At 62.1% G+C, this 26,823-nt stretch overlaps 1 protein-coding gene across 1 annotated transcript in view; it reads right to left on the bottom strand.

Moving 5' to 3' along the window:
- Positions 1 to 1,787: 1,787 nt before the first annotated feature.
- The window catches only part of TPO (thyroid peroxidase), an 81,754-nt gene continuing 56,718 nt past the window's right edge, over positions 1,788 to 26,823 (bottom strand). The window contains exons 10-19 of the mRNA XM_070069763.2: positions 25,629 to 26,135; positions 21,875 to 22,133; positions 20,571 to 20,741; positions 19,158 to 19,395; positions 18,341 to 18,549; positions 17,054 to 17,221; positions 7,008 to 7,139; positions 5,630 to 5,729; positions 4,085 to 4,202; positions 1,788 to 2,279 (exon numbers count right to left, since the gene is read on the bottom strand). Coding sequence (XP_069925864.1) covers positions 2,241 to 2,279; positions 4,085 to 4,202; positions 5,630 to 5,729; positions 7,008 to 7,139; positions 17,054 to 17,221; positions 18,341 to 18,549; positions 19,158 to 19,395; positions 20,571 to 20,741; positions 21,875 to 22,133; positions 25,629 to 26,135 — 1,941 coding nt within the window. The 3' untranslated portion in view covers positions 1,788 to 2,240. The remainder of the gene's footprint in view (positions 2,280 to 4,084; positions 4,203 to 5,629; positions 5,730 to 7,007; positions 7,140 to 17,053; positions 17,222 to 18,340; positions 18,550 to 19,157; positions 19,396 to 20,570; positions 20,742 to 21,874; positions 22,134 to 25,628; positions 26,136 to 26,823) is intronic.

The following is a 26,823-nucleotide window of genomic DNA, read 5'->3' on the forward strand; positions in this document are numbered from 1 at the left end:
TGGCTACACGTGAGGTCCACGCCCAGCGCAGGGCAGGTGGAGAAGTGGCCACACATGTCCACGCCCAGCACTTTGGAAAGTCTTACAGAAAGGCGGCTGGATGAGAAACGCTTGTTGCTTCCCCAGACGCCCAGCAGGTGGCGCTGCCTGACGGAGATGCTGAGAGTTTGTTCCCTTCAAGGTCACTTCACCCAGAACCACACAGAGCGAGAAGCCCATGACCCGTAGGCGCCACGCAGGGCAGAACCCTCGCTCCCAGGTGCTGCTGGGTCCACGTGTCCACACGGGTGGGGCACTCACGATGCTTGCTGACTGACCCGGCCAGCAGGAGGACACAGAGGCCCCAAAGGCCAGCTCTGGTGGGAACATCCTGGCTGTGGCGGGCAATGCCTCCAGGTGGGCAGGGCCCTTGGCTAACTGTGAACTGCTTTCCTCTTTTGTTAAACTTGAGCTTGCTCACTGACTCAGCATCCACTTCTGTGCCCAGGACCAGCCACGTCGCTGTCCAGCCACGGCTGCACAAGGTGCCCTCTGGGATAGGTTCCAGGGCTACCATGCAGGACGCCAGGGGCCCCAGTCACAGGCCAGCCTCTGGCAGTGTGCAAGGCTCCTCTGGGAACAGCACCAGGGAAGTGACCAGAGGGAGGCCAAAGGGGAAAGAAATGGAGCAACTCCCAAGGTACCGAGCCCCGCACAAGCCCGCTTAGATTTTTAAGTGGGTCAGACCCGGCAAAAGCGCTCCAGACCCGGACAGCAGGCCAGCTCGGTTCTCACCCCAGTGCAGCAACCAAACTCCCAGCTTGGCCAGGGTGTGCAGGGGCCGTGCTTGGTGCTGAGGGGGTCACGACTGGTGGCTGAACTGGCCACGCCCACACTGCACTATCCGGGGATCCCATGATGTGGGCTGTTGTTCCTGGTCAACTGTTCACCGGCACCGCCTAAGAGGTGGGCGGGGCCGAGCACAAGGGCTCCGAGGCCGGCTAAGAACAAGTTCATTCCCCAGAGGGCACAGCAGCGCCAGGGCTGTCTCCCGGCCACCCATGCCGCAGGAGGCTCGGAGGCAGAGGCGGACTCGGCCGGTGGCGTGGCCTGGCTCCTCCGTCTCCCAGCTGCTGTCCCCTCCATCTCGGCCGCCCTGTGGGGGAAAACCTCAGCACCCTGGAGCCCAGGCCATGTCCCCGTGGCAGGAGCAGGGTGGTCACCACCGGGCTGTGCTCATCTCTGCGCCATCCTCCCACCCTCCACAAGCTTTGCATTAACAACAGGAACGGACGGAGACACCGCCCCTCCGCGAAGCGGCCCTGCTGAGGTGAGCGGCGCTCCCCGCGCCTTGCTCCCTCTCTGGTGGCGCTGCCAGCGGTTCTCATGGGCTGCGTCCCCGGGCAGACGCGTCCCCTTGTGCCTGGTCTCTGCACGGAGACAGCTTTACTCGGCCGCACCTGCTCTTGTCACCTTGGGCCAGTGAGGCAAGCCCCCTGGTTCAGGCCCTGCTCAGCAACGTAAGGAAGCCGGCGAGGGCTGGCTGTGGCCCCTGCAAGGACAGCTGGGCTGTGTCCCCAAGGGACAGGGGGCAGGGGAGGCGAGGAGGCACCTGCACCGAGAGGTCCCCAGGAGCCGGGCAAGCACAGCTGCTGGCTCCCGCGTTTGGGGGGGGGGGACGGCCGCGGTGGGGGAGACTGACCAGGAGTGGGGGAGCTTGGGGGAAGGGCAGGACAGCAGAGGCACGGACTTAAAATTGGAGCACAAATCCTGCGTCACTAAAATAAACCCCAGGCAGGACGGCAGTGTGACGGGGCCTCTGAGGTTTATCAGTGCGAGGGGTGTGTGGGTACATCTAGGGCACCCCAGCCGGAACCAGTGTTCATGGGGGGGGTGCAGAGGGGGAGGCCGGGGGTTCGCTCTCAGGACTGAGGGACTGCAGCACAGCGCGGGACTCCTAGGAGAGCAGTCAGAACGGCAACTCCCAGGCGTTCCCGGCCCGTGCCAGTGTGCCCCCACCAGATGGCACCACGAGCCCTAGCAGGGCTCTGCTCTCCACGGAGGGTTCGCACCGTGTCCAGCGTGGCCTCCGCGGCAGCACATACATCATGTGTGGAGACGTCCCAAGCAGGTGGCCGAGGCAGCCACGCTCCTTCCGACTGCACTGGGGAGGACGTTTCTGGCTCCAAGCTTCGTGGTTTGCTTCTCGGAGGCGGCCAGGGATGCACACTGGGGAGCACAGGCTCCAAAAGCAGGGGCTCCTACCTGCAGAGAAGGATCTGGGACCCACAGGCGGGCTCCTGCGGAAGGCAGGGAGTGAGACACCTGCCTCTGCCCTGGGTGTCAGCCCGGCCCACGGTGCCCAGGAGTGGCTGGGAGGCGAGCCCAGGTCCCCAATCACACACCTGCCTCTGGCCTGGGTGTCAGCCCGGCCCACAGATGCCCAGGAGTGGCTGGGAGGCGAGCCCAGGTCCCCAATCACACACCTGCCTCTGGCCTGGGTGTCAGCCCGGCCCACAGATGCCCAGGAGTGGCTGGGAGGCGAGCCCAGGTCCCCAATCACACACCTGCCTCTGGCCCAGATGTCAGCCCGGCCCACAGATGCCCAGGAGTGGCTGGGAGGCGAGCCCAGGTCCCCAATCACACACCTGCCTCTGCCCTGGGTGTCAGCCCAGCCTCCGGTGCCCAGGAGTGGCTGGGAGGCGAGCCCAGGTCCCTGTCCAGAAGACCTGCCTCTGGCCCACGTGTGGCTGGGACGAACGTCCCTTGTGCACTGAGGCTGGCCAAGGCATCACTCCATCGGGGGGCTGGTGCAGGCTCCCAGGACAGCTCTGGTGGGGGCATGCAGCAGTCCAGATTGGAATCTGATGTTGAACTGACAGACATGCAAGTTCTGTATTTCTGTTGCGAAGCCGGATGTTCTGATGGAAGCTTGTGGTTCCTTCAGTGACACGGAAACCCAGATGGCACTGCCACTCACCATGGCCACGTGCCGGGCTCGGGGCTGCAACCGCCCTGTCTCCCGGAGGCTCTGCCTGTGCCCCATGCCCGCTGCTTCTGAGAGCCCGGGAGTGGGACTCGCACGGTGGCTGTTTCACCTGACACTGTGTTCGGAGGTGGGAGTGCTGGAAGGCACTGAAGCCTGCTTTCGCACGTTAAGCACAACTACGCCTTGGGAAGCCAGTGTTTTCCAGGCTGGCGCTGTGGTGTAGCAGCTAGAGCCACTGCCGGCAGCGCCAGCATCCCATGTGGGCACTGGGTGGAGGCCCGGCTGCTCCACTTCTGATCCAGCTCCCTGCTAATGCACCTGGGGAAGCAGAGGAAGATGGCCAGAGTGCCTGGGCCACTGCACACATGCAGGAGACCCAGAGGGGTCTCCTGGCCCCTGGCTTGGCCCAGCTCCAGCCACTGCAGCCATTTGGGGAGTGAACCAGAGGATGGATGACTCATTCTCTTTCTCTCTTTCTGTGCCTTTCTGTAACTATTTTTTTTTTTGAAAGATTTATTTATTTGAAAGTCCGAGTTACACAGGGAGAGGAGGAAAGGCAGAGAGAGAGAGGTGTTCCATCCATTGGTTCACTCCCCAGTTGGCTGCAACGGCCGGAGCTGCGCCGATCCCAAGCTAGGAGATTCCTCCAGGTCTCCCACATCTTCTACTGCTTCCCCAGGCCACAGCAGAGAGCTGGATCAGAAGTGGAGCAGCCGGGACTCGAACCAGCACCCATATGGGATGCCAGCACTGCAGATGGCAGCTTTACCCGCTATGCCAGGGCAGCAGCCCTGACCTCTGTAATGCAGCCTTTCAAATACACACATCTTAAAAGTCAACACTCTCAGGTTCTAGCAGGGTTCCTGTGGGGGCGGGGCCGACTCCGAGGTGAGGTCCAGGTGACTGTGCATGGAGGGGCGCTGCTGCCTTCTCCCTCAGGGTCCCAGTTCTGTCCGCCTTGGGCTGTCTCACACTGGCTCGCTTCTGACAGACTTAGTGTGGACAGGAGAGCCACAGGAGGACGTGTGGGATGGGCAGCAGAGCCACAGCCACTTCTTGGACGCCCTCGCTAGAAGCGGTAGTGCTGTGACCCCGAGAGTCTGCAGGGAAACTCACCTGCGCCAAGTGCGGAGCGCAGAACCCCGTGATCTGACGCCGCCTGCGTCCCAGGGGGGAAGTCGCTCTCCCACCGCTCCCCGGCACCGGCAGTGTGGCCTCAGACCCTGACCGCGACCTGTGGCAGACACCACACACGGTCACCGCCATCATCCCCGGAACGTGCCTTCTGAGCCACAGCAGGACTCTGTGCTCTGCCTGGCTTGGCTCAGGGGAACCCCGTGGCTGCAGCGTCTCCCCCGTGGCCCTGGCTTCAGGACAGTGAGGAGTGCAGGAAGAGCCTGGTGGTGACTCAGGGGACAGCCTCGACTTTCTCCATCAAAGGTCAAAGGTCAGGAGTGTCCGAGAGGCTGCTTTCTAGAAGTTTCTTGGCCTTTTCTTTATACAGGGAGGGAGCTGCAGTGTGAAGCTGGCATAGATTAAGTGGTTCACAAATTGGACTGACCCTGGATTCCAGGACTCTCTGACTTGGATGCAATTGCTACAGACCATCCATGTTCAAGGCGGGGAAACGTGTGACAAGTCCTCTGTAGGTCAAGGGCAGGTGTGCCTGGAGTGCCAGGAGGTGCCTGTAAACATGGAGGCTGCCAGTCTCCCACGGGATGAATGGCATCCGATGAACACCTTGAGTGGGAGCGCAGCCCATCACCCACCGCGGCAGGCCTTGGAGAGAACTGAACAGACCCGTGTGAGAGTGACAGGAAGGAGGCGGGAAGTCGCCTGCGGGGCGGAGCCAAGCCCGTGGTGTGGTGTGGAGGAGCCACAGGGCCTCAGCGTGTGTTCAGGTGTCCCGGGGCATGGGCCCATCCTGGGCTCCAGGCTGGGGCGGCACTCACACCTTGTGGCCTATGTGGAGCCTTTCTTAGTATTCCCGGTTTAGAACAGGCAATCGTGCATCAGGAAGTTAGTAACGCTGACCAGCTGCCAGGGAAGCAGCCGCCGTGGGGAGTGGAGGCAGGTGCAGCCCACCAGGGCCAAGGAAAGTACCCCCCCGCCCTGCCAGGCCCAGCCAGGTTCCTTCTGCACAGACTGCCCTGCTGGGACAGAGGCTTGCACACCTGGCCCTGGGAAGAGTCCACGACAGGGGGCAGGAGTGCACCTTTCATCCCCGAGTGACCTTGGTTCTCTGAGGAGCCTCTTGGGAGTCTTCACCCCAATAAGAGCCAAGCGTGTGCTACCCAAAGGGTGCAGGTGGCCACCCCACTCACTGCCTGAAGCAGAGGAATGCGCCAGCAAGTCTAATGTGCTGCTCGGAGTGGCTCTCAGGCCAGTGCCTTCAGACTGCCGCTGACCTGTATCTGCCTGGGGAGAAGTGAAGCACTGGTGACTGGCTGTGCCAGACCGGCCGTGCCAGGAGGAGAGCACTGGGCTGTGCCGGACCGGCCGTGCCAGGAGGAGAGCGCTGGGCTGTGCTGGACCAGCTGTGCCTGGAGGAGAGCACTCGGCTGTGCTGGACCAGCCGTGCCTGGAGGAGAGTGCTGGGCTGTGCTGGACCGGCTGTGCCCAGAGGAGAGGACGCGGCCTTGGAAGGTACATGGCACTTACCACCTGCAGATCACCGTCCACGTGAGCACCGCCATGCCGCCCACGAGCAGGGCGCCCAGCGCGATGGAGACCCAGGACGCCCGAGGGAGCCTGCCGGAGTCTGGGCACAGAGGGGCTGGGTTAGCAGAGCCTGCTGGGTGGGCAGCATCCATCTTCTCGGCTGACCCTGGCCCACACTTGATTCTGGGTCAGCTGAGCCCATGGAGGGGTATTTGTCTGCCTGGAGAAGCCGTTAAAACACTCAGCCCAGAACTGGCCATGGGTGCGGGGAGTGAGTGGGACAGGTGGCTCCACCCTGGGAGACACTGCCTGCAGAGGTTCCCACGGGGCAGGAAGCATCCCTGTGTGCCGAGACCAGGGAGCACTGAGCACCCTGGGTGCGCCCACCCCAGAGACCCTGGGCCCGAAAGGACGGGGATGGGGCCGGGAGGGCGCAGTGACTGCTCAGCAGAGCAGGACCCTCTGTGCCTTTGGTCATATCTCGTTCCACACACAAGCAACGAGGTCACCCTGTGGCTGAGGGCGTGTGGAGCCCTGTGTATGCCTGTTGCTGGCTGGGACACCACCTGGCCTGTGACATTGTGTCTCTGTATGCTCCTGGACCTGTATCAAGTCTGCCTGTGCATCTGAGTCTGCAGGGAACCTGCATCTACCCACACACCAGCCTCTTCATCTGCAAGGGGCCCTCCTGCTTGTTCTGGAGGTGACTGTCCCAGGTGCGTCCAGCCTGGCGAGCCCTGACCCCTCGTCCATCATCCGGGTCATGCTGGGCCAGTGACTGCACCGTGTGGGCCTTGTGTCCTCTCACCCCACCCCACTGCACTGAGAGGGCCCATGAGCCCCTACCAGGCTCAGGGCAGGAACACTCGTGGATGTCCTTGAAGGGGGCGGGCCTGGGAGGGGGTTGGGGGGGAGGTGCAGGCAGCAATTCCTGAGCCTGGAGGTGGTGCTGGCAGGGGGCTCGCTCTGTGCAGCAGCAGCTGGAACGCAGTCCTCCAGCGGCATCTGGCGTCCAATCTGCACGCTCACCGAGCCTTCCTCAGAGCCTGCACAGGCTTGCAGGGTCGCACCTGGACCCCTCATTGCTTGGGGATAGACACACACGAACCATTGCCCAGGCCTGTGTCAGGGCAGGCGGAGTGTGTTCAAAGGGGCCTGGAGCGAGTAGTACCCAGGGAACCCAAATGTCCTCGGCCACCCCTCGGCTGAGGTGTGCCCCTGCACCGGCTACAGGAACCAAGGCCGCAGGCTTCCCTGACATCATCCGCCTGTCCTGCAGTGCAGCCGCCCCTCCCTGCCCACGCTGCAGAGGGGCTGAGCGCATTTCCCATGCCGCAGGCTGCAAATGCAGCCACCAAGTAGGCGCGCCCACACTTACCTACACAGGTTCTCCCGTCGTCCCCCAGCACATAGGGGTCTGTGCAGGTACAGCGGAAGCTACCCTTGGTGTTCCGGCACCGAGCTGAGGGGTGGCAGGGCGCATACGCCGGGTCTGCGCACTCATCCACATCTGCAGAAATGATGAGCATGAGTGAGTGTGGGCCAGGGCCCAGGCAAAGCTCCTGCGCGCCCGCCCCTCCTAGGAAGGAGGCCGGCCTCACACCCAGGTCCAGTCCAGGTCCAGGAGGACAGGGAGGCCACCTCTTGCTCCCGCAATTCTCAGGAGCAAAGGCTGCAGAATCCTCTGCCACAAGTCCCTGGACTCAGTCTGAGCCACCTGCCACCCACCCCCCCCCCCTGCAGGACCCAGAGCCACGGCCCTGTCCACTCTGCTAACATGGACCCTGCAGCCACCCTCCCACTGTCCTCTGCTGTGATGTGGGGGTCACTCAGACCACGGGAGCCAAACGCACTTCTCCTGCCAGATTGCAGGGCCAGGCCCCGCTGTGGGCCCTGCCTCTGGCAAACAACACTGGCTTTAAGCCCGCAGATCCCACATCCTTCCTGCAGCTCAAATGTGCACGTGATGGGAGCGAGCGTGGCAGACATCACGGGCACCTCCTGGGCACAGGGTCTCCCGGGGCATTTACAGCCCTGGGATCAGAGTCGCCTTCTTGGAGGAGCCCAGTGCTGCCAGGGAGCTGGCCCAGGGCTGCAGCAAGTGAGGTGGGGTGAAGGTGAGGACGACCTAGGGCCGCCCAGGCTGGGGACTTCCTGGCCAGCCAGCAGGCACTCCAGTGGGAATTCAGGCCTACTCCTCCATGCCACCTCCCCCAACCCAAATAATGCACCTCTGCCGCTAAGGCCAGGAATGAAATCAGGGCTCTGGAGCGCGATCTGCAGTATGCAGACGTGGTGATGAGGGAGCGGCTGTCAGCTGGGCCCAGATCCCCCTCTATGCACAAAGAAGGCGAGCTGTAGCCCTGGGCCCTGCCCAAGTCCATCTGTCCCTGGGGGCTGCAGCCCTGGGCCCTGCCCGAGTCCACCTGTCCCCGGGAGCTGCAGCCCTGGGCCCTGTACCTGAGTCCACCTGTCCCTGGGAGCTGCAGCCCTGGGCCCTGCCTGAGTCCACCTGTCCCTGGGAGCTGCAGCCCTGGGCCCTGTACCTGAGTCCACCTGTCCCTGGGAGCTGCAGCCCTGGGCCCTGTACCTGAGTCCACCTGTCCCTGGGAGCTGCAGCCCTGGGCCCTGCCCGAGTCCACCTGTCCCTGGGAGCTGCAGCCCTGGGCCCTGTACCCGAGTCTGCCTGTCCCTGGGAGCCACAGCCCTGGGCCCTGTACCTGAGTCCACCTGTCCCTGGGAGCTCAGCCCTGGGCCCTGCCCAAGTCCACCTGTCCCTGGGAGCTGTAGCCCTGGGCCCTGCCAGAGTCCACCTGTCCCTGGGAGCTGCAGCCCTGGGCCCTGTACCCAAGTCTGCCTGTCCCTGTGGGCTGCAGCCCTGGGCCCTGTACCCGAGTCCACCTGTCCCCGGGAGCTGCAGCCCTGGGCCCTGCCCAAGCCCACCTGTCCCTGGGAGCTGCAGCCCTGGGCCCTGCCCGAGTCCACGCCTGTCCCTGTGGGCTGCAGCCCAGGACCCCAGCCTGCGTGCGCAGTCTGACCCTCTCCCGGTGACTTGCTCCACAACTGCCCTTCACAACGCGCAGCGTCAGAGGCATCTGCACATCACTGAATGTTCTGTGAGCGGCAGAGACCGGTGTGTGTCTTCCTAGGATGTCCTCGGACAGGAAGGACTGAGTCCCCCTGTGCTCTGTGCTGGCCTTCTCGGGGCCAGCACAGGGTCTGTGAACCCCTCTGGTCCTGGGATCCTGGCATCAAGAGGGTCAACAGCCTGGAGGCGGCTGCGTGAGTTGTCCAAGGTCTTGGTGCTGAGTGGACAAGCTGGACTGGCCCGGGCTCTGGTGCCACGCGGGTGAGAGTGCCTAGTGTGTGTGGAGCCAGTGAGTGAAGCTGCCGTGGGAGCCCCCTACCTGAGGGACACCTGGTGCTGCCCACGTGCACTGGGCTGAGGGACACCTGGTGCCGCCACGTGCACTGGGCTGAGGGACGCCTGGTGCTGCCCACGTGCACTGGGGCTGAGGGACGCCTGGTGCTGCCCACGTGCACTGGGCTGAGGGACGCCTGGTGCTGCCCACGTGCACTGGGGCTGAGGGACGCCTGGTGATGCCCACGTGCACTGGGCTGAGGGACGCCTGGTGCTGTCCTCGTGCACTGGGGCTGAGGGACGCCTGGTGCTGCCCACGTGCACTGGGGCTGAGGGACACCTGGTGCTGTCCTCGTGCACTGGGCTGAGGGACGCCTGGTACTGCCCATGTGCACTGGGCTGAGGGACACCTGGTGCTGCTCACGTGCACTGGGCTGAGGGACGCCTGGTGCTGCCCACGTGCACTGGGCTGAGGGATACCTGGTGCTGCCCACGTGCACTGGGGCTGAGGGACGCCTGGTGATGCCCATGTGCACTGGGCTGAGGGACGCCTGGTGCTGCCCTCGTGCACTGGGGCTGAGGGACACCTGGTGCTGCCCACGTGTACTGGAGCTGAGGGACACCTGGTGATGTCCACGTGCACTGGGCTGAGGGACGCCTGGTGATGCCCACGTGCACTGGGCTGAGGGACGCCTGGTGCTGCCCACGTGCACTGGAGCTGAGGGACACCTGGTGCTGCCCACATGCACTGGGCTGAGGGACGCCTGGTACTGCCCACGTGCACTGGGCTGAGGGACACCTGGTGCTGCCCACGTGCACTGGGCTGAGGGACACCTGGTGCTGCCCACGTGCACTGAGCTGAGGGACACCTGATGCTGCCCACGTGCACTGGGCTGAGGGACACCTGGTGCTGCTCACGTGCACTGGGCTGAGGGACACCTGGTGCTGCCCACGTGTACTGGAGCTGAGGGACGCCTGGTGCTGCCCTCGTGCACTGGGGCTGAGGGACACCTGGTGCTGCCCACGTGCACTGGGGCTGAGGGACACCTGGTGATGCCCACGTGTACTGGGGCTGAGGGACGCCTGGTGATGCCCACGTGCACTGGGGCTGAGGGACACCTGGTGCTGCCCACGTGCACTGGGCTGAGGGATACCTGGTGCTGCCCACGTGCACTGGGCTGAGGGACGCCTGGTGTTGCCCACGTGCACTGGGCTGAGGGACGCCTGGTGCTGCCCACGTGCACTGGGCTGAGGGACGCCTGGTGCTGCTCACGTGCACTGGGCTGAGGGACACCTGGTGCTGCTCACGTGCACTGGGCTGAGGGACACCTGGTGCTGCCCACGTGTACTGGAGCTGAGGGACGCCTGGTGCTGCCCTCGTGCACTGGGGCTGAGGGACACCTGGTGCTGCCCACGTGCACTGGGGCTGAGGGACACCTGATGCTGCCCACGTGCACTGGGCTGAGGGACACCTGGTGCTGCTCACGTGCACTGGGCTGAGGGACACCTGGTGCTGCCCACGTGTACTGGAGCTGAGGGACGCCTGGTGCTGCCCTCGTGCACTGGGGCTGAGGGACACCTGGTGCTGCCCACGTGCACTGGGGCTGAGGGACACCTGGTGCTGCCCACGTGCACTGGGCTGAGGGACGCCTGGTGCTGCCCACGTGCACTGGGCTGAGGGACGCCTGGTGCTGCCCACGTGCACTGGGCTGAGGGACGCCTGGTGCTGCCCACGTGCACTGGGGCTGAGGGACGCCTGGTGATGCCCATGTGCACTGGGCTGAGGGACGCCTGGTGCTGCCCTCGTGCACTGGGGCTGAGGGACGCCTGGTGCTGCCCACGTGTACTGGAGCTGAGGGACACCTGGTGATGTCCACGTGCACTGGGCTGAGGGACGCCTGGTGATGCCCACGTGCACTGGGGCTGAGGGACACCTGGTGCTGCCCACGTGCACTGGGCTGAGGGACGCCTGGTGCTGCCCACGTGCACTGGAGCTGAGGGACACCTGGTGCTGCCCACATGCACTGGGCTGAGGGACGCCTGGTACTGCCCACGTGCACTGGGCTGAGGGACACCTGGTGCTGCCCACGTGCACTGGGCTGAGGGACACCTGGTGCTGCCCACGTGCACTGAGCTGAGGGACACCTGATGCTGCCCACGTGCACTGGGCTGAGGGACACCTGGTGCTGCCCACGTGCACTGGGCTGAGGGACACCTGGTGCTGCCCACGTGTACTGGAGCTGAGGGACGCCTGGTGCTGCCCTCGTGCACTGGGGCTGAGGGACACCTGGTGCTGCCCACGTGCACTGGGGCTGAGGGACGCCTGGTGCTGCCCACGTGCACTGGGGCTGAGGGACACCTGGTGATGCCCACGTGCACTGGGCTGAGGGACGCCTGGTGCTGCCCACGTGCACTGGGCTGAGGGACGCCTGGTGCTGCCCACGTGCACTGGGCTGAGGGACACCTGGTGCTGCTCACGTGCACTGGGCTGAGGGACACCTGGTGCTGCTCACGTGCACTGGGGCTGAGGGACACCTGGTGCTGCCCACGTGTACTGGAGCTGAGGGACGCCTGGTGCTGCCCTCGTGCACTGGGGCTGAGGGACACCTGGTGATGCCCACGTGTACTGGAGCTGAGGGACGCCTGGTGATGCCCACGTGCACTGGGCTGAGGGACGCCTGGTGCTGTCCTCGTGCACTGGGGCTGAGGGACGCCTGGTGATGCCCACGTGCACTGGGCTGAGGGACACCTGGTGCTGTCCTCGTGCACTGGGCTGAGGGACGCCTGGTACTGCCCACGTGCACTGGGCTGAGGGACACCTGGTGCTGCCCACGTGCACTGGGCTGAGGGACGCCTGGTACTGCCCACTTGCACTGGGCTGAGGGACACCTGGTGCTGCCCACGTGCACTGGGCTGAGCGACGCCTGGTGATGCCCACGTGCACTGGGCTGAGGGACACCTGGTGCTGCCCACGTGCACTGGGCTGAGGGACGCCTGGTGCTGTCCTCGTGCACTGGGGCTGAGGGACACCTGGTGCTGCCCACGTGCACTGGGCTGAGGGACGCCTGGTGATGCCCACGTGCACTGGGCTGAGGGACGCCTGGTGATGCCCACGTGCACTGGGGCTGAGGGACGCCTGGTGCTGCCACGTGCACTGGGGCTGAGGGACGCCTGGTGATGCCCATGTGCACTGGGCTGAGGGACGCATGGTGCTGCCCTCGTGCACTGGGGCTGAGGGACACCTGGTGCTGCCCACGTGTACTGGAGCTGAGGGACACCTGGTGATGTCCACGTGCACTGGGCTGAGGGACGCCTGGTGATGCCCACGTGCACTGGGGCTGAGGGACACCTGGTGCTGCCCACGTGCACTGGAGCTGAGGGACACCTGGTGCTGCCCACGTGCACTGGGCTGAGGGACGCCTGGTACTGCCCATGTGCACTGGGCTGAGGGACGCCTGGTGCTGCCCACATGCACTGGGGCTGAGGGACACCTGGTGCTGCCCTCGTGCTCTGGGGCTGAGGGACACCTGGTGCTGCCCACGTGTACTGGAGCTGAGGGACACCTGGTGATGTCCACGTGCACTGGGCTGAGGGACACCTGGTGATGTCCACGTGCACTGGGCTGAGGGACGCCTGGTGCTGCCCTCGTGCACTGGGGCTGAGGGACACCTGGTGCTGCCCACGTGTACTGGAGCTGAGGGACACCTGGTGATGTCCACGTGCACTGGGCTGAGGGACGCCTGGTGCTGCCCACGTGCACTGGGGCTGAGGGACGCCTGGTGCTGCCCACGTGCACTGGGCTGAGGGACGCCTGGTGCTGCCCACATGCACTGGAGCTGAGGGACACCTGGTGCTGCCCACGTGCACTGGGCTGAGGGACGCCTGGTACTGCCCATGTTCACTGGGCTGAGGGACGCCTGGTGCTGCCCACATGCACTGGGCTGAGAGATACCTGGTGCTGCCCACGTGCACTGGGCTGAGGGACACCTGGTGCTGCCCACGTGTACTGGAGCTGAGGGACGCCTGGTGCTGCCCTCGTGCACTGGGGCTGAGGGACACCTTTTGCTGCCCACGTGCACTTGGGCTGAGGGACACTTGGTGATGCCCACGTGTACTGGAGCTGAGGGACGCCTGGTGATGCCCACGTGCACTGGGGCTGAGGGACGCCTGGTGCTGCCCACGTGCACTGGGCTGAGGGACGCCTGGTGCTGCCCACGTGCACTGGGCTGGGGGACACCTGGTGCTGCCCACGTGTACTGGGCTGAGGGACGCCTGGTGCTGCCCACGTGCACTGGGCTGAGGGATACCTGGTGCTGCGCACATGCACTGGGCTGACCAGCAGCAGCTTCTCACGCACAGGCCAGGGCCGCAGGTCTGCCGCGAGCCTGCCTTCCTCACTTTGCTGATGGGCAGCACGGTGCAACCTGTGGGACCTGGCCAGGGAGAAGACCCTGTGGGCGAGGGGAGCTGTGGGCTCCCGAGACTGGTGATGACAAGGGCACCAGAACAGCAGTGGGGCTGAGGGGACCGGAGCCCTGTCTGAGCCGGGTCTCTTCTTATTGCTGAGGATGTCTGTGTACTGTTCACCACATTCCACGCAGGCCCCAAGCACGGGTGCTGTGGGGAGGCATCTGGGGCCCACAGGAAGGGGTGTCCCTTTTGCTGTGGCTCTGTTAGGATGGCACCCATGGGTGTGGCAGGTCCACTTTCTCCTCCTAACCTGGGATGGGGGATGAGGTCAGCAGAGAGGAGCAGCTGTCCTCGTCCTGGAGGCACCATGCGGGCTCCATTTCACATGTCCAAGGCAGCGCCTCCAGGCCAGCTCTCTCCAGTCAGTACAGCTCTGCTCCCCAGTGCCGCCTCGATGCTGCCGCCCAGACGCGGCCTGCAGCTCCCACAATGCTTGGGGACTGGAGTTGTCCCCTCAGCACCTGCAGGCCAGCGGTGCCAGCAGGTCGCACGCACTGCCCTGCTGCCTCCCCCAGCTTCCAGCAGCTGCTGGCCCTCAGCGTGCCTCGCCTCATACCCCAGCTGCACCCTGCCGTCCACCATGTGGCTTCTCGTAGGAGGGCAGGCCTTGTTTAGGGCCCAACCCCGCGACCCCATCTTACTCAACGGCATCTTCCGACCCCGTGATCCCAGGTGAGGCTGCACCCTGAGGAACCAGGGGTTAGGACCTGAATGCGTGTCTTTGGGGGGCACAGTGTGACCCCCAGCACTCTCCATGTGATCGGTGTATCCTCAGGACGCCCCAGCCAGGAACCTGCACGTCCCACTTCTCCCCATCTGAGGACCACCGCTGAGGGCCAGGTGACAACTCCCCCTGGCTGGACGAAGAGAGGGGGAATCCCAGCGTCCCAGACTCCAGATCCAGCCTAATAGAGGCCAGGCCTCGCCGGTCTCCAGGTTCCCTTGTTTGCTGCTGTGTGCATCCCAACGCCCCACCCAGGCAGCGAGCCAGCACGGGCTTCCACTGCTCTGAGCACACCTGTGCTGGCTGCAAACCAAGAAGCAGACACAAGAACCTCGTGTCCATGCACGCATCACGCATTGCTTCATCTCGACGGTAAGTGGTGTAGAAGGCCACAGACTCAAAGGTGTTATCCACCTGCAAAGTACAACCTTACAGCCCCCAGATGGGGATGACTATGCTAACTTGTGAAGGTTTCTTTTTTTTTCCTTCTATCAGATCTGGGTTTCAGGGAGGAACTCGGATTTGAACGGTGAGAGGTGATATCCTCATTAAATGCTCAGGAAAACCCAGAGCCTTCCCTGCTGCAGCCATCGATGCGGAAAAGGCAGATTTTGTTGACCAGCTAAACACTGATGTTCTTAATGAAGAGTTCTCTTTCTTGTGTGCTTACTCTGTTTTTTTTTCTCATAATTCTTCACTGAGAAACTTCTAGCATAGGGAAAAGATGTGGTGAAAATATTTGTGGGGGTCTGCGCCGTTGTGCAGGTTAATCCTCCACCTGTGGTGCCGGCACCCCATACGGGCACTGGTTCTAGTCCCAGCTGCTCCTCTTCCAATCCAGCTCTCTGCCATGGCCTAAGAAAGCAGTAGAAGATGGCCCAAGTGCTTGGGGCCCTGCACCCACACGGGAGACTGGGAAGACGCGCCTGGCTCCTGGCGCAGCTCCAGCCGTTGCGGCCATCTGGGGAGTGAACCAATAGAAGAAAGACCTCTCTCTCTTTCTGTCTCTCCCTCTCCCTATCTGTAACTCTACCTCTCAAATTAACAATAAATAAAATCTTAAAAAAATTTGTGTTCATAAATGAATGCATTTAAGTCTTATCATGACTTCTCCTATGGAGCATTTTCTAAGTTAAGATGATGCTTTAATGAGAAAAGCAATAAACGAAAAGGACAGAGTTGAGTAAACAGTAATGCCCTCCCTTTCTGCTTCTCACTGGGGATGTAACTGACATTCAGAAGTTCTCTTCTATGTTTATAAATACGACCCGCAGAAGTAAACACTCTAAATGGCTTCTGATTGTGCCAATGCTCTGAGACTCGTGTTTGTACTGGGTGGGCTGTGGTCCCGAGTCCCACTCGCCTCCCTCACACCCACTCACCCTGCACCACGGTGCACCACACATATGGAGCTCAGAGTCTCAGGCTACACTGCTGTTCACGGGTGGAACGCACAGCCCGAGAGCTGAACCTTAGGCTCATCCTCCTCTCACACGGAGCACACAGGCTCACAGAAACCAGGAGATTCTGGGGAGACAGAGCCAACGGCTGGAGCAGCCCTGCTGCCCTGGTGGAAGGGGGTGGTGGCTGTCAGGAGTGAGGACGCGGCAGATCACGTAATGGCAAATGCACCCAGGGTCCGCAGGAGGCACAGCCGCGGGGCTCCAGGGAGCAGCCTAAGCCAGACCAGCACAGCCCACTTCCTGCTGGCGGGAGTCTGGGAGTGCGGAACCATTTTAAGTCCAGAGGAAGGTTTCCTGGGCCAGGGGCCAGGCTAGCGCCACTGGCAGTAGCCTCCTTGCCCTGATCCGTGCGCGCTGGGTCAGCTCCCAGCCTGCCTTCTCCAGCCGCGGGGCCCTGTCTCTCCATGTGAACCTGAGACAGCTGTGGGGACAGCAGTCGGCCTCTCAACCTGAGCCCAGTCCTCCAGGTCCACGGGGCCCACAGCCCCTCCACCACTCTCCTGGCCATGCAGCTGTGGCACTGCACCAAGGATCTGCAGTTGAACCCAGAGCCTCACCACGGCACTGCGTTGCATTCAGCGGCCGGACAACCATCTTCACCACCCACAGAACACCCTCCTTCCTCAGCCAAACGCCAAAACCTGAACCCAGGGACTGCTCGCATTTCCGCCGGACTCTTCCCTGTGCTGCGCGCGGCTCACTCAGTGCAATTCTGATGCCATCCCCCTCCCTCCTGGGAGACGGCCTTGGTGGGGGAGCCTCTCCAGGCCCTGCCCCAGGGCCCCGCAGGGGTGTGAGTCAGGGTTGGTTAGGGGAGACCTGGCCCTGGGCCACCGGGTCACTCTGTGGCCAGAGCAGTCTCATGGGGATGTCCTGCTGGCCTCCCTGCATGGCCACCCAAGGACCCACATTCTGCCAACTGACCCATTGGCCATCCAGGTGCCCTGGGGGTGACGCCCACTCATGGGGTCACAGGGAGAAGCCAGTAGAGTGGCTGGCCGTCCCCCACGTGCTCTCCAGGAATGGCGCGGGCAGCTCCTGGGCACCCCTGGGTGAGAGGAGGCTTGGGAATTGGGCCCAGCGGTCCCTGAGGGAGCAGAGAGAAGTCACTGGTCCCAGATGGCTGGGGGCTCACCACGTGGACTCTCAGAGGGCATGCTCCCGACATTTCATTCCCAAAGTCAGCTTTGCAGATCCGTCTCTCCCTGACCCTCTCCCAAGGCCCTGCCTGGTGCCATGCTCCTCAGGTGACTGCTGTCACGCTCTGCTACCTGAGCACAGATGCGCCCACGGCACTGTCTGGTGGACAGCTTCCTGGCCCATGCTGCCTGCCGACACGTGGAAACGCAGGCTCTGGTTCTCACCCCGCCCCCGCACGCCCCGCCCCAGCCTACTAAATGACTGACCTTTACAAGCAGGGGGCCGGGAGTCCCAGCCCTCCGGGGTGCAGGTGACTTGCTCTGGCCCTTGGAGCTCGTATCCATGACGACAGGAGAACACCAGCCTGCGCCTCCCCGCCTCTTCACAGAGCACAAAGTCCCCGCCATCCACCGGGTCTGGGAGGCCACACCTGTCTGTACAACGTAGAAAAGTCTCCTGCTTGGGGCTGCACCCACGCCCACCATTCCCTTAGCTCCCAGCCCCCGGGCCACGCCGGGGCCAGGGCCTTCTGAGGGGGATGTGCTGGTCATCTGCCCTCCCCCCCAGACAGAGGGCGATGGAGGCGCCTGTGTGGGGTGTGTTCACTCCCCAGCAGGGCCCACCTCCCAGACAAGGGCCCGCTGTATGGAAGGCACCAGTGACCGAATCTTCAGCTGCTGCCAGTAGCTGGTCTACCTCTGGGGAGCTGGTGGTGTCCACGAGACCTGACCAAGTGCCTGGTGCCAGGGACCTCTGAACACCTGCAGAACAGAAGCTGAGGCGACCAGTTGCTCTGAACTAAACCCTGAAAACCCCGGCTCCTGGTCCTCGTGCATCTTTTCTATGTGGCCAATGCTGACCTACACTGACCAAGATTTGCTCCTAGAAATGTGTGACATCCAGCCCCCACCTACAGCACTGGCATCCCACAAGAACACTGGTTTGAGTCCCAGCTGCTCTGCGTCTGCTCCAGCTCCCTGCTGATGCACCTGGGAAAGCAGCAGAGATGGGCCAAGTGCATGGGCCTCTGCCATCCACACGGGAGACCCAGAGTTCCAGATCCCTGGCTTTGCCCTGGTGCAGCCCTGGCTGTTGCGACTATCTGGGGAGTGAACCAGCGGATGGAAGATCTCTAGCTCTATCTTTCAAACAAATGATAAATCTTTAAAAAATAAAAGTTATGTGATCTCACCTGCTGCTTTCAACTGGGGCAATGTGCCCACAGGAACGGAGCAGCTTGGTGGGTGATCCTGGGGGCCCTACCGAGCCAGCACAGACCCTGCAGGCCAGTGCTGGGGTACTGCACCCCAACGACTCCCTGAGCCCTTTCTCCATGGCACTGCTCGGCAAGGCCATCTGTCCCCTGGGACCAGGGTGCTCAGGCTGGTGGACTCGGACTTCCTCAGTGGAGGACACAGCCACTGCGTGGGGCTGGCAGCGGTGATGACGCTGTTTGCTCCACCAGCCTGGGTCAGACGCGGCTCTCCGGGAAGTCGCCCTCCTCTGCTACAGGCTGTGCTCTGTGTGGTGACGCAAAAGGGGCTTAAAATCACCTTGAGGGAGGGTCTCCCGCCACGCGTCCAGGTTCATGCCAGGGATGTCCTCACAGGACTCAAAGTCTTGAGGGAACTGTCCACCTTGGAAGGCATCGCCCGGCACCCTGGTGAGGCCCGTGTTGTCACAGACCACCCGGGACAAGGAGTGCTTCTCCAGTTCCAGCCGCTGGGCCTCAGTGAAGACTGGCCCGTGCTCCCACCAGAACCTCGGAGGAGAGAGCAGGAAGCGTGGGTGAGCGGGAGTCTCTCCAGTTCACTCACACACCAGGCACCCCAACATCACAGTCTGCAGGCCCAGCAAGGAGAACACAGTGTCTGGACCAGGGCAGGACCAGGTGCCCAGAGAGGGAGGGGGAGGAAGGAGGAGAGGGGCGAGGAAGGGGGAGCAGGAGGGGGAAGAGGAGGAAGGTGGGGAGAGCCAGGGAGGAGGGGGAGGAGGGGAAGGAGGAGGGAGGTGGAGGAACAGGCAGAAGGGAAGGGAAGAGGAGGGAGGGAGGAGGGAAGAGGGAGGGAGGGAGGAGGGGGAGAGAGGAGAAAGGGGGCAGGGGGATGAGGAGGAGGGCTTGTGGGCACCCAGGCCTGGCCTTTGCAACCTGAGCCTCGGCAGGGGCGTGGCCTCCATGGTAAGGGACACAGTGCCATTTCCCTGCCTGCAGCCCTCCACACCTGCTGGCTTCTGGGGGGCCTTGTGCTGTGTCTGCACCCCCTTCTGCGCCCACCCTATCCTGCAGCAGGGGAAGCTGTGGCTGAGGGAGGTATCCCGCCAGGGTCTCCGGAAGCCACAGGAGGCAGCATGGCCGCCATGGACACCTACCTGTCCCCGTCCCTCAGGGCCTTCATCTGCCTGCCGATGATGCACGCGAACAGAGGCCCCGTGCGTGCCCCGGGGAGCAGCTTCTCGGCCAGGCCGCCCAGCCAGATGTCGATGTTGTCGGGATGTCCGTACAGATCCATCAGCCTATGGACAACGCCGCGGTCGGCTAGGACCTCGCTGAGGTGGGCGGGGGTCTCCAGGCGCGGCAGGCCACAGAACGCCCTCCACGCGTTGTAACCTGGGCAGGGGGCTGGGGTGAGCCATCTTGGTGTGCAGCTGCTGCCGCCCCTCCCGCCGCAGCCCAGCCCCGAGCTCAGCATCCTGGAATATTCCAGCATGCAGCTCAGGACGCGCACTGGAGGGGGTCACGCGACCCCCCCAGAACGTCCATGGGGGCTCCTCTCACCCAGCGACGCTCAGCTCTGCCCCCACACAGACCCTGGACAGCAACTCCCCAGAGAGACGCCGCCAGCCCCTCTCGCACAGGGCCCACAGGCATCCTCCCTCTGACCGTCACCTCTCACCAGCGCTCAGGGGACCTGGTCAGTGCCTGAGGTGGAGCCTCTTCTGCCCCGGGAGCCCAGCTCCTCATCACCCTCTCCAGAGTCCCCGTCCATGCTCGTCCTGCCTCCCTGGCCAGGCACTTCCCCTCCCCCTCAGCTCAGCGCCTCTCTGCCCCACATGCTCTCCTCCCCACTCCGCCAGGCCAGACCAGAGCCTCCAGCAGCTGCCTGCTGCGGCACCGCCGTCTGACGGGAGCACGCACCAGGGTCCTCCACTGCCCCCCCTGCTTGTCTGGGCCTGTCTTACTTCTAGGGCCTCATCAGCCGTGGGCTCTGGAGCCCGGCACTCAAACACAGGCACAGGCACAGCCACGTGGGGAGGACTGCGCCGGGTCTCTCAGGTGGTGAGGGACTCAGAGAGAAAGGGGGCAGCTCGCAGGAATCCTGGGTTTGGACAGGATGAGAGGAAAAGCACACACCTTCCAATCCGCCTGGGCGGGGCGCAGAGGTGATGGAGGCAGCTGAGTAGGGGCTTCCACCTACAGGTGTGGCAGTGCCAAGGGCAGCACCAGATGCTGCTGGCCCCAGGGCAGGGGGAAGGGAAGAAGGGGACAGGGGTGGGGGTCTGACCATCTCCAGGGCTTCCTGAGAAACCAGACGCAGCCTTGCCAGGATCTGCCCAGAAATTCTGTCTCCCTGTCTGGGGCCGGAAATGCCTCGCTCATGTGTCCCTGGGGCTCCCGTACCATTCCCATTGTCTAAGAAAAGCTGGACGGAACCTCTGGCTGAGGAACAGGAGTGCCCAGTGGCCCACTGCTCAGACGCTGGAACAGATTTGCAGGTACATCTTCACCTGAACCAGTTTCCCCAAGAATGGCCACCCTTGCGGCACGCGCACAGGCCAGCAGACCTGGCAGCCCGTGGTCCCGGCCCCTCTGCAGGTTCAGCGATGCCAGATCCAAGGTGCCCGAGTTCGACAGCACGAAGAGCCTTTCCGTCAGCTCCTCGTTCATCAGCTGGTCGTGCGCCTGCAGTTTGGCGGGTCTCGCAAGAAGGCCTCTGACCAGTGGGTCCACCCCACCTGGAAGATAGCACCCAAGTTGCTGAGACTCGCTGCTCAGTGCTAGTGCACAGTGCGACATCTCTGTGAGAGCGCATCCGTTCTCAGCAAAATCCTGTGTATAAGCTCATGAATGCCAGAACGGACTCCAGAGTGCTCCCATCAAGCTGAGGACCCTGGCCCGCATTGGACTAGCCACGTGGGGCAGGCCCCGCGCCTTTACAACCGAAGGGGCCAGAGCCGGGGCCCGCCAGTCGTTCCAGTTTTAGGTTTTGTTTTTGGTGGCAGAAACATCACAAAGAACTTGTAATGTCTGGAACGGGAAAGGCAGACTGGGTCCGAGGGCTGTCTGGACCCAGGTGGCCATGCCCACCCCCTCCAAAGGCCCTGGGGTCACCTTCACCGAACAGACCCAGGGGCGCGTGCACCCACACTTGAGTGCAGTCAGATCTGTTTGGGGTCAGTTTGACTTCAGGGTGTCCCTGAACGTACAACTCAGGGCCCAGGATGTGTTTCTGCTGGTGTGGAAGCAGCTTGCCTAAGACGTAAGATGGTGCTGGGGCTTTCAGACAGATGTGAACACCGGGAAAGGGCCAGAAGGAAGGAGGCGGCTGCCCAGGGATTCGGATTCTCTTCTCAATGTCTCTCCCAGAGGCAACCCAGGTCCACATGTCCTGAGCTCATGGTGCCGATCATAACCACAGGACGCGTCAGTGCTTCGCCATGAAGAACCAACGGCACCAGCTACAACAGGACATATAAAGGCAGATTTCTCCCTCTATGTTTTCTGAAACCACGAGCAGAGAGTTAGCTGCCCCTGAATGGGTCATCCTGTGGATCAGAAATGTGACAGAAGGCATTTTTCATGAACAAATTTATCTTGCCTGTGGCCCGTGGGCCACGAGGCCCATGAAATCTTTTGGTCTGGTCCTGCCAAGGCAGCTGCAGGCAGGACTCAGAATTCAACACATCTATAGCAGGTTAATTAAGTTGATGATGTTATATGACCCGTGACATTATAAATATCCAAATGGGCTGGGCAGACACACGGTTCCCACCCCTGGTGAACACTGGAAGCTTGGTCAGCAGCAGCCACATGGACAGCGGGGCGGTGGCTGGAGGAGGTGGCGAGCGCCCGGTGGACGGACACGCACCTTCCTTGATGAGCCTCCAGGGGCTGAAGAACACGTCACGCAGCTGCAGCCTGGGGAGGCCCAGGGGCTCCTGGAAGTGGGCGTCCAGCCGCCGCACTCGCGGGTGCACTGTGGAATGGCCGAAGCGGAAGGCAGCCGTGGAGAAGACATTGGACACGGTGGGGTTCACGGTGGGGTCATAGCCTCTGTAGGGCCCCACATGCTGCTGGAAGGCCTGGGGTCCCAGGATCCTGGGGACGTAATCCCGCAGGGTGATGATCTGCAAGGAGAGGGAAGCAGGTGAGCTGCTGAGCAGGCCCCGGAGGCCCCAGTGCCAGTGAGGGCGACGGTCAGAGTGGCAGGACGAGCGGCACCTTCCTAGCACCCCTGGGGACGGATTGTCACGGGTGGGGGCGTGCAGGTAGACGGGGGCAGGTGGGGCGCCAACCTAAGTCCTAACGGCCTTTGCTCCTGCTTGTAGGATTGTGTGAGGCATGTCACAGACGTCCCCAGGCACCCTCCGGGGGTCACACAGAACCTGCTGCCCTGCACACAGGCAGGACAGGGGTGCCCGCCACTGTCCCCTAGAAGACATTCCCGTCACAAGCCACCTCTCCCCTCCTCTCCCGCTGTACCGCACAGTCCCCTGACCCTGAACACAAGACACACATCTGAAACCAGCTCCCCTCAAGGACGCTGGCCCTGGAGCCCAGGAGCCGGACAACCTGAGCTCCTACCCCGCCCCCGCGTGTAGCTGCCTGACTCTGGGGAGTCTGCTAAATCTGTGCTCTCATAGGGAAAAGCCTCTTTCCAGGGTTTTGGTGAGAACAAAAGATACCCATGGCTTTACACACATAACAGACAGCAATTTTACAAAGATCCCAGTTCTGGTCTACATACATCAGTGGATTTCCATCCTCCAGTTTAAAGCAAATCAACGTAGGCCAGGCAGGGGGTCAGGAAGGGATGAGGAGCCAAGTCTGGCCAACACCGAGGCCATGAGCCCTGCCCAGATCCGCCACCTTCCAGCCAAGGCCGGGCACACCCACTGCTCATCCTACAGCTGGGCCTCACTCTCCATCATGCCCCAGACGCAGGACACCTTTCCGGAGACCAGCACGTGTGCTGCAGCCCCACCCATGCCCTGCCTCCTTGGGATCTGGGGTCAGGCCCTGGCCTGAGTTCTCCCAGCCCTGGCTGAGGGCAGCTCTCTGGCATGAGGTTGCCGGCACGCACACTGCAGTGTGCACCATCCCTTTGCCTTTCGGTAAAGCCTGCTCCATGGTTCACATCCACCTGCGTCTCCCACTTGTATTCTCGCAGAAGGGAAGAGAAGAACCTGGACTGGCTCTGGCCCAGCCAGGGCCGTCAGTCTCCAGAATATAACTTGGGGATCCCCATCTCCGTAACAAAATGACACCCAAATTAAAGAGTGTGTGGTGTGCATGGCTCCCCGGGATTAGCATCCATGCCAGGACGAAGCTCCTGGGTTTCTTCTTCCTCTCCCCCTTCTGAATTGTGCTCCCAGCTCTCTGCTGGTTCTGTGAGAGACAGAGACAACATGGGCGGTGGTGGCCTTGGCCGTGTCTGAGTGCATGGGATTTCACAGGGGAGGGGGGGGCCCCTGCTTCTGTCCTTCCTTCATAATTTCAGCTCGTATTATCAAGCGCCTGCTCTGGACCAGGCATACTGCAGGTGTCGGGAAAAAGAACTCAACGCCCAGAGGACAGTCCGTCATGGAGGAGCTTCTGTTCAGAGAGGAGGACACAGAACAAAGATGACAGAACAGACCAGCTCCTGAGGCGTCGTAAAGTTATCAGCCCTGCTCCAATCTGCTCACCTGTGACCGCCTCATCTCCCATTCCACGCTGGATGTCAGGTGGCGTCTGAGCAGCCGCGACAGCAGCATGGCCACTGATGCAGAGTCCTACAGCAACACGGTCTACACTGGCTTCACTGCTCCCTCAAACACCCATTGTGGGTGTTTTGAACATTCTATCAATCTAGTTTTGTACACCTGTCTTGTCAGTCACTTGCTTATTCTCAATTCCACTGTGTAAGCTTCAAGTCAGGCTCTGTGTATCCTGTTCCTGCTTTATTACTGACTCCAGTACCCTACATACACAGGCACACATACATGCACATGCATGCCTAACCTGACACGCATGTAGACACACATACATGCACACACATGCCTAACATATCCTGCACAGACACACATGCACACACATGCCTAACATACCCTGCACACAGACACACATACATGCACATGCACGCCTGACATGCACATTCATGCACACACATGACTAACCTGACATACACACACATACATGCACACATATGCCTAACATACCCTGCGCACACACATTCATGCACACACATGCCTAACCTAACATGCAGACACACATACATGCACATACATGCCTAACCTGACATGCACATAGACACACATACATGCACACACATGCCTAACTTGACATGCACACACATTCATGCACACACATGCCTAACATATCCTGCACACACATTCATGCATGCACATGCCTAACATGCAGACACACATACATGCACACACATGCCTAACATATCCTGCACACAAACATACATGCACACACATGCCTAACATGCAGACACACATACATGCACACACATACATGCACACACATGCCTAACTTGACATGCACACACATTCATGCACACACGCCTAACCTGACATACACACACATTCATGCACACATATGCCTAACATACCCTGCACACACACATTCATGCACGCACATGCCTAACCTAATTTGCACACATACATGCACACACATGCCTAACCTGACATGCACACAGACACACATGCCTAACCAGCCTTGGCTGTGGCTGACAGGCACTGAACACTCACACGGTCCTATGTGGTCGATAAAGACAGACTCACTCCCTGCTGCTGCCCAGCCTGTCCCCGAGGCTCAGGTCCCCTCACCACTCAGCAACCAAGGGGTCACTGCCTGGGCCGTGGGGGCTTCCAGGCTGGGTGCCTGGACTCTCGCCTGCAGCAGTCATGAATGCTTGGACAAGACTCACTTTGCTTCTCCGTAAAATGGGGTTGCCCATCCAGGGCCTGGAGCGATGGAGACACACGGGTGGGAACTACTAACACAAGGTTCTGCACTCGTCTTACATCACCCAGCAAGACAGCAGATTCAGCCATGGTGTTTTACCTGTGCAAGTCACTCTCACATTACCATGAGTACACAAACGGTCTCCATTCGAGACAGTCAGATTCAGTGTTAAAAACAATCACAACATGAAGAGAAGAGTTAACACGGCTGCTTAGTTTAACTTGCTGTTTCAGAAATCTCACCCAGGAACATGGAGTCCTTTATTTACTCCACTGTTCGCAAAACAGAAAAACACCAGAATCATTGGCGTCCACCACCTGAAGGGTTCTTATGAGGGCTGTTCAATGGGCTAAAATCTGCAAAGTGTGGAAGTCCTGGGTGGGCTGAGCCTGTCACTAGGGTGGGACTGGCATTGGGATCATCATAACGACGGGGGGGTGTGTGGAGGGAAGCCTGCAGCTCCTGAGTTAGCCCCACGTCCTTGGGCAAGGTGCCCACGATGACCTTGCCTGCACCTGCTGCAGGGCACCCTGGATTCTGTGCCCACCTCTACGGGGCATCCATAGCCGCCTGTGTAGCCACCGGTAGCTGGATTCTGCACTCTTCCAAACAGGGCGCCCAAGGCCTCAACCCACCCTGCAGGGTGCCCACGGTGACTGCTCACTCACTTGGTGCAGGGCGCCCACCACCTTGCGCGCCTCCTGGTATGTGGTGTCCGCACTCCAGTGCGGGTTGAGGGCCTTGAACTTGGCAGCCAGGCGGTTGTGCTCGCGCACCCACAGCGTGTGCACGGCTGTCAGGGAGGGGACCTCGCTGGCACGGCCATCCCCAGCCAGGAAGCAAGGGGCGTGGGGCTCTCCCGGGGCTCCAGGCTCTGGCACGCAGGCGGCGGGCACGTGCTGTGCAAAGGGCAGGTAGGCACGGCCTGCGTCCCGGTGGCGGGTGTTGACGCGGAGCAGCCCCTCGGCGCTGGTCCAGTTGCGCAGCTGCTTCTCAGAGGCGGGGGAGCTGCCGTACACGGTGGAAGCGTCGAGGAAGGAAGTCAGCCCGTTCATCTGCTGCCGCGGGTTTGCCTGGGACAGGTTGCCAAAGAGCGCGCCCTGGTCCCCAGTGCCGCAGGCGGGAGAGGAGCGGTAGAAGGGCAGACAGGCGGTGGGCGAGGCGTTCCCAGGGAGCTGCAGGGCAGAGGGGAGAGTGGAGGTCACCTCGGGCACCCTCTTAGAGACACGAGGAGCCCTAGGCAGGGACGACCATCAATGCCAGGGTTTCCTGTGCCCCTGTGCTCTCCCTGTGGGATCAGCCCACAGGCCCTTCCTGCCCTTCCTGGGACAGGCAGAGCCGGTGGGATGGAGCCCTCACCAGAGGAGAGGGTGTCCCTGATCAGTGTCCTGCTCCTGCCCCTGGGGTCCTGCTGACCTCTTCGCCCCCATTACCTGGGCTTCCGTTAAGGGCATGGGGCAGAGTCACAGGGGGTTGCTGGCTGGAGGAGCAGGGCCGCTGGGTCCGGTTCCAGCTCTGCCTGTGGTCTGACAGCTGCGTCTGTGGTCAACACCGAGACCCTGCACTCTCCCGGCACCTTCACAGCTTTCCTGGGCAGTCAGGCCGGGGCCATGCAGAGTGCGCAGCTCTGCCCCACTGGGATGTGCCCGGGTCAGCCCTGCTCTGGGATGCTGGGCCTTTCCCAGCTCCAGGAAGTAGAATCCTCACAGGTATCCTCCTGCCTTGGGTCTGAGGCCCAGAGGTCAGACCACCTGCCCACAGAGGCAGGGCACAGGGGATGGACAGGTTCTGGAGGGAGGCCTCTTACGAAAACCCCAGAGTACACAGCCCTGCCTGGTGAGGAATGAGGAAGAGAGGACCTGG

This window comes from Oryctolagus cuniculus, chromosome 2, assembly GCF_051225735.1.
Source record: "Oryctolagus cuniculus isolate XC-2025 breed Fujian yellow rabbit chromosome 2, ASM5122573v1, whole genome shotgun sequence".
Taxonomy (NCBI): domain Eukaryota; kingdom Metazoa; phylum Chordata; class Mammalia; order Lagomorpha; family Leporidae; genus Oryctolagus; species Oryctolagus cuniculus.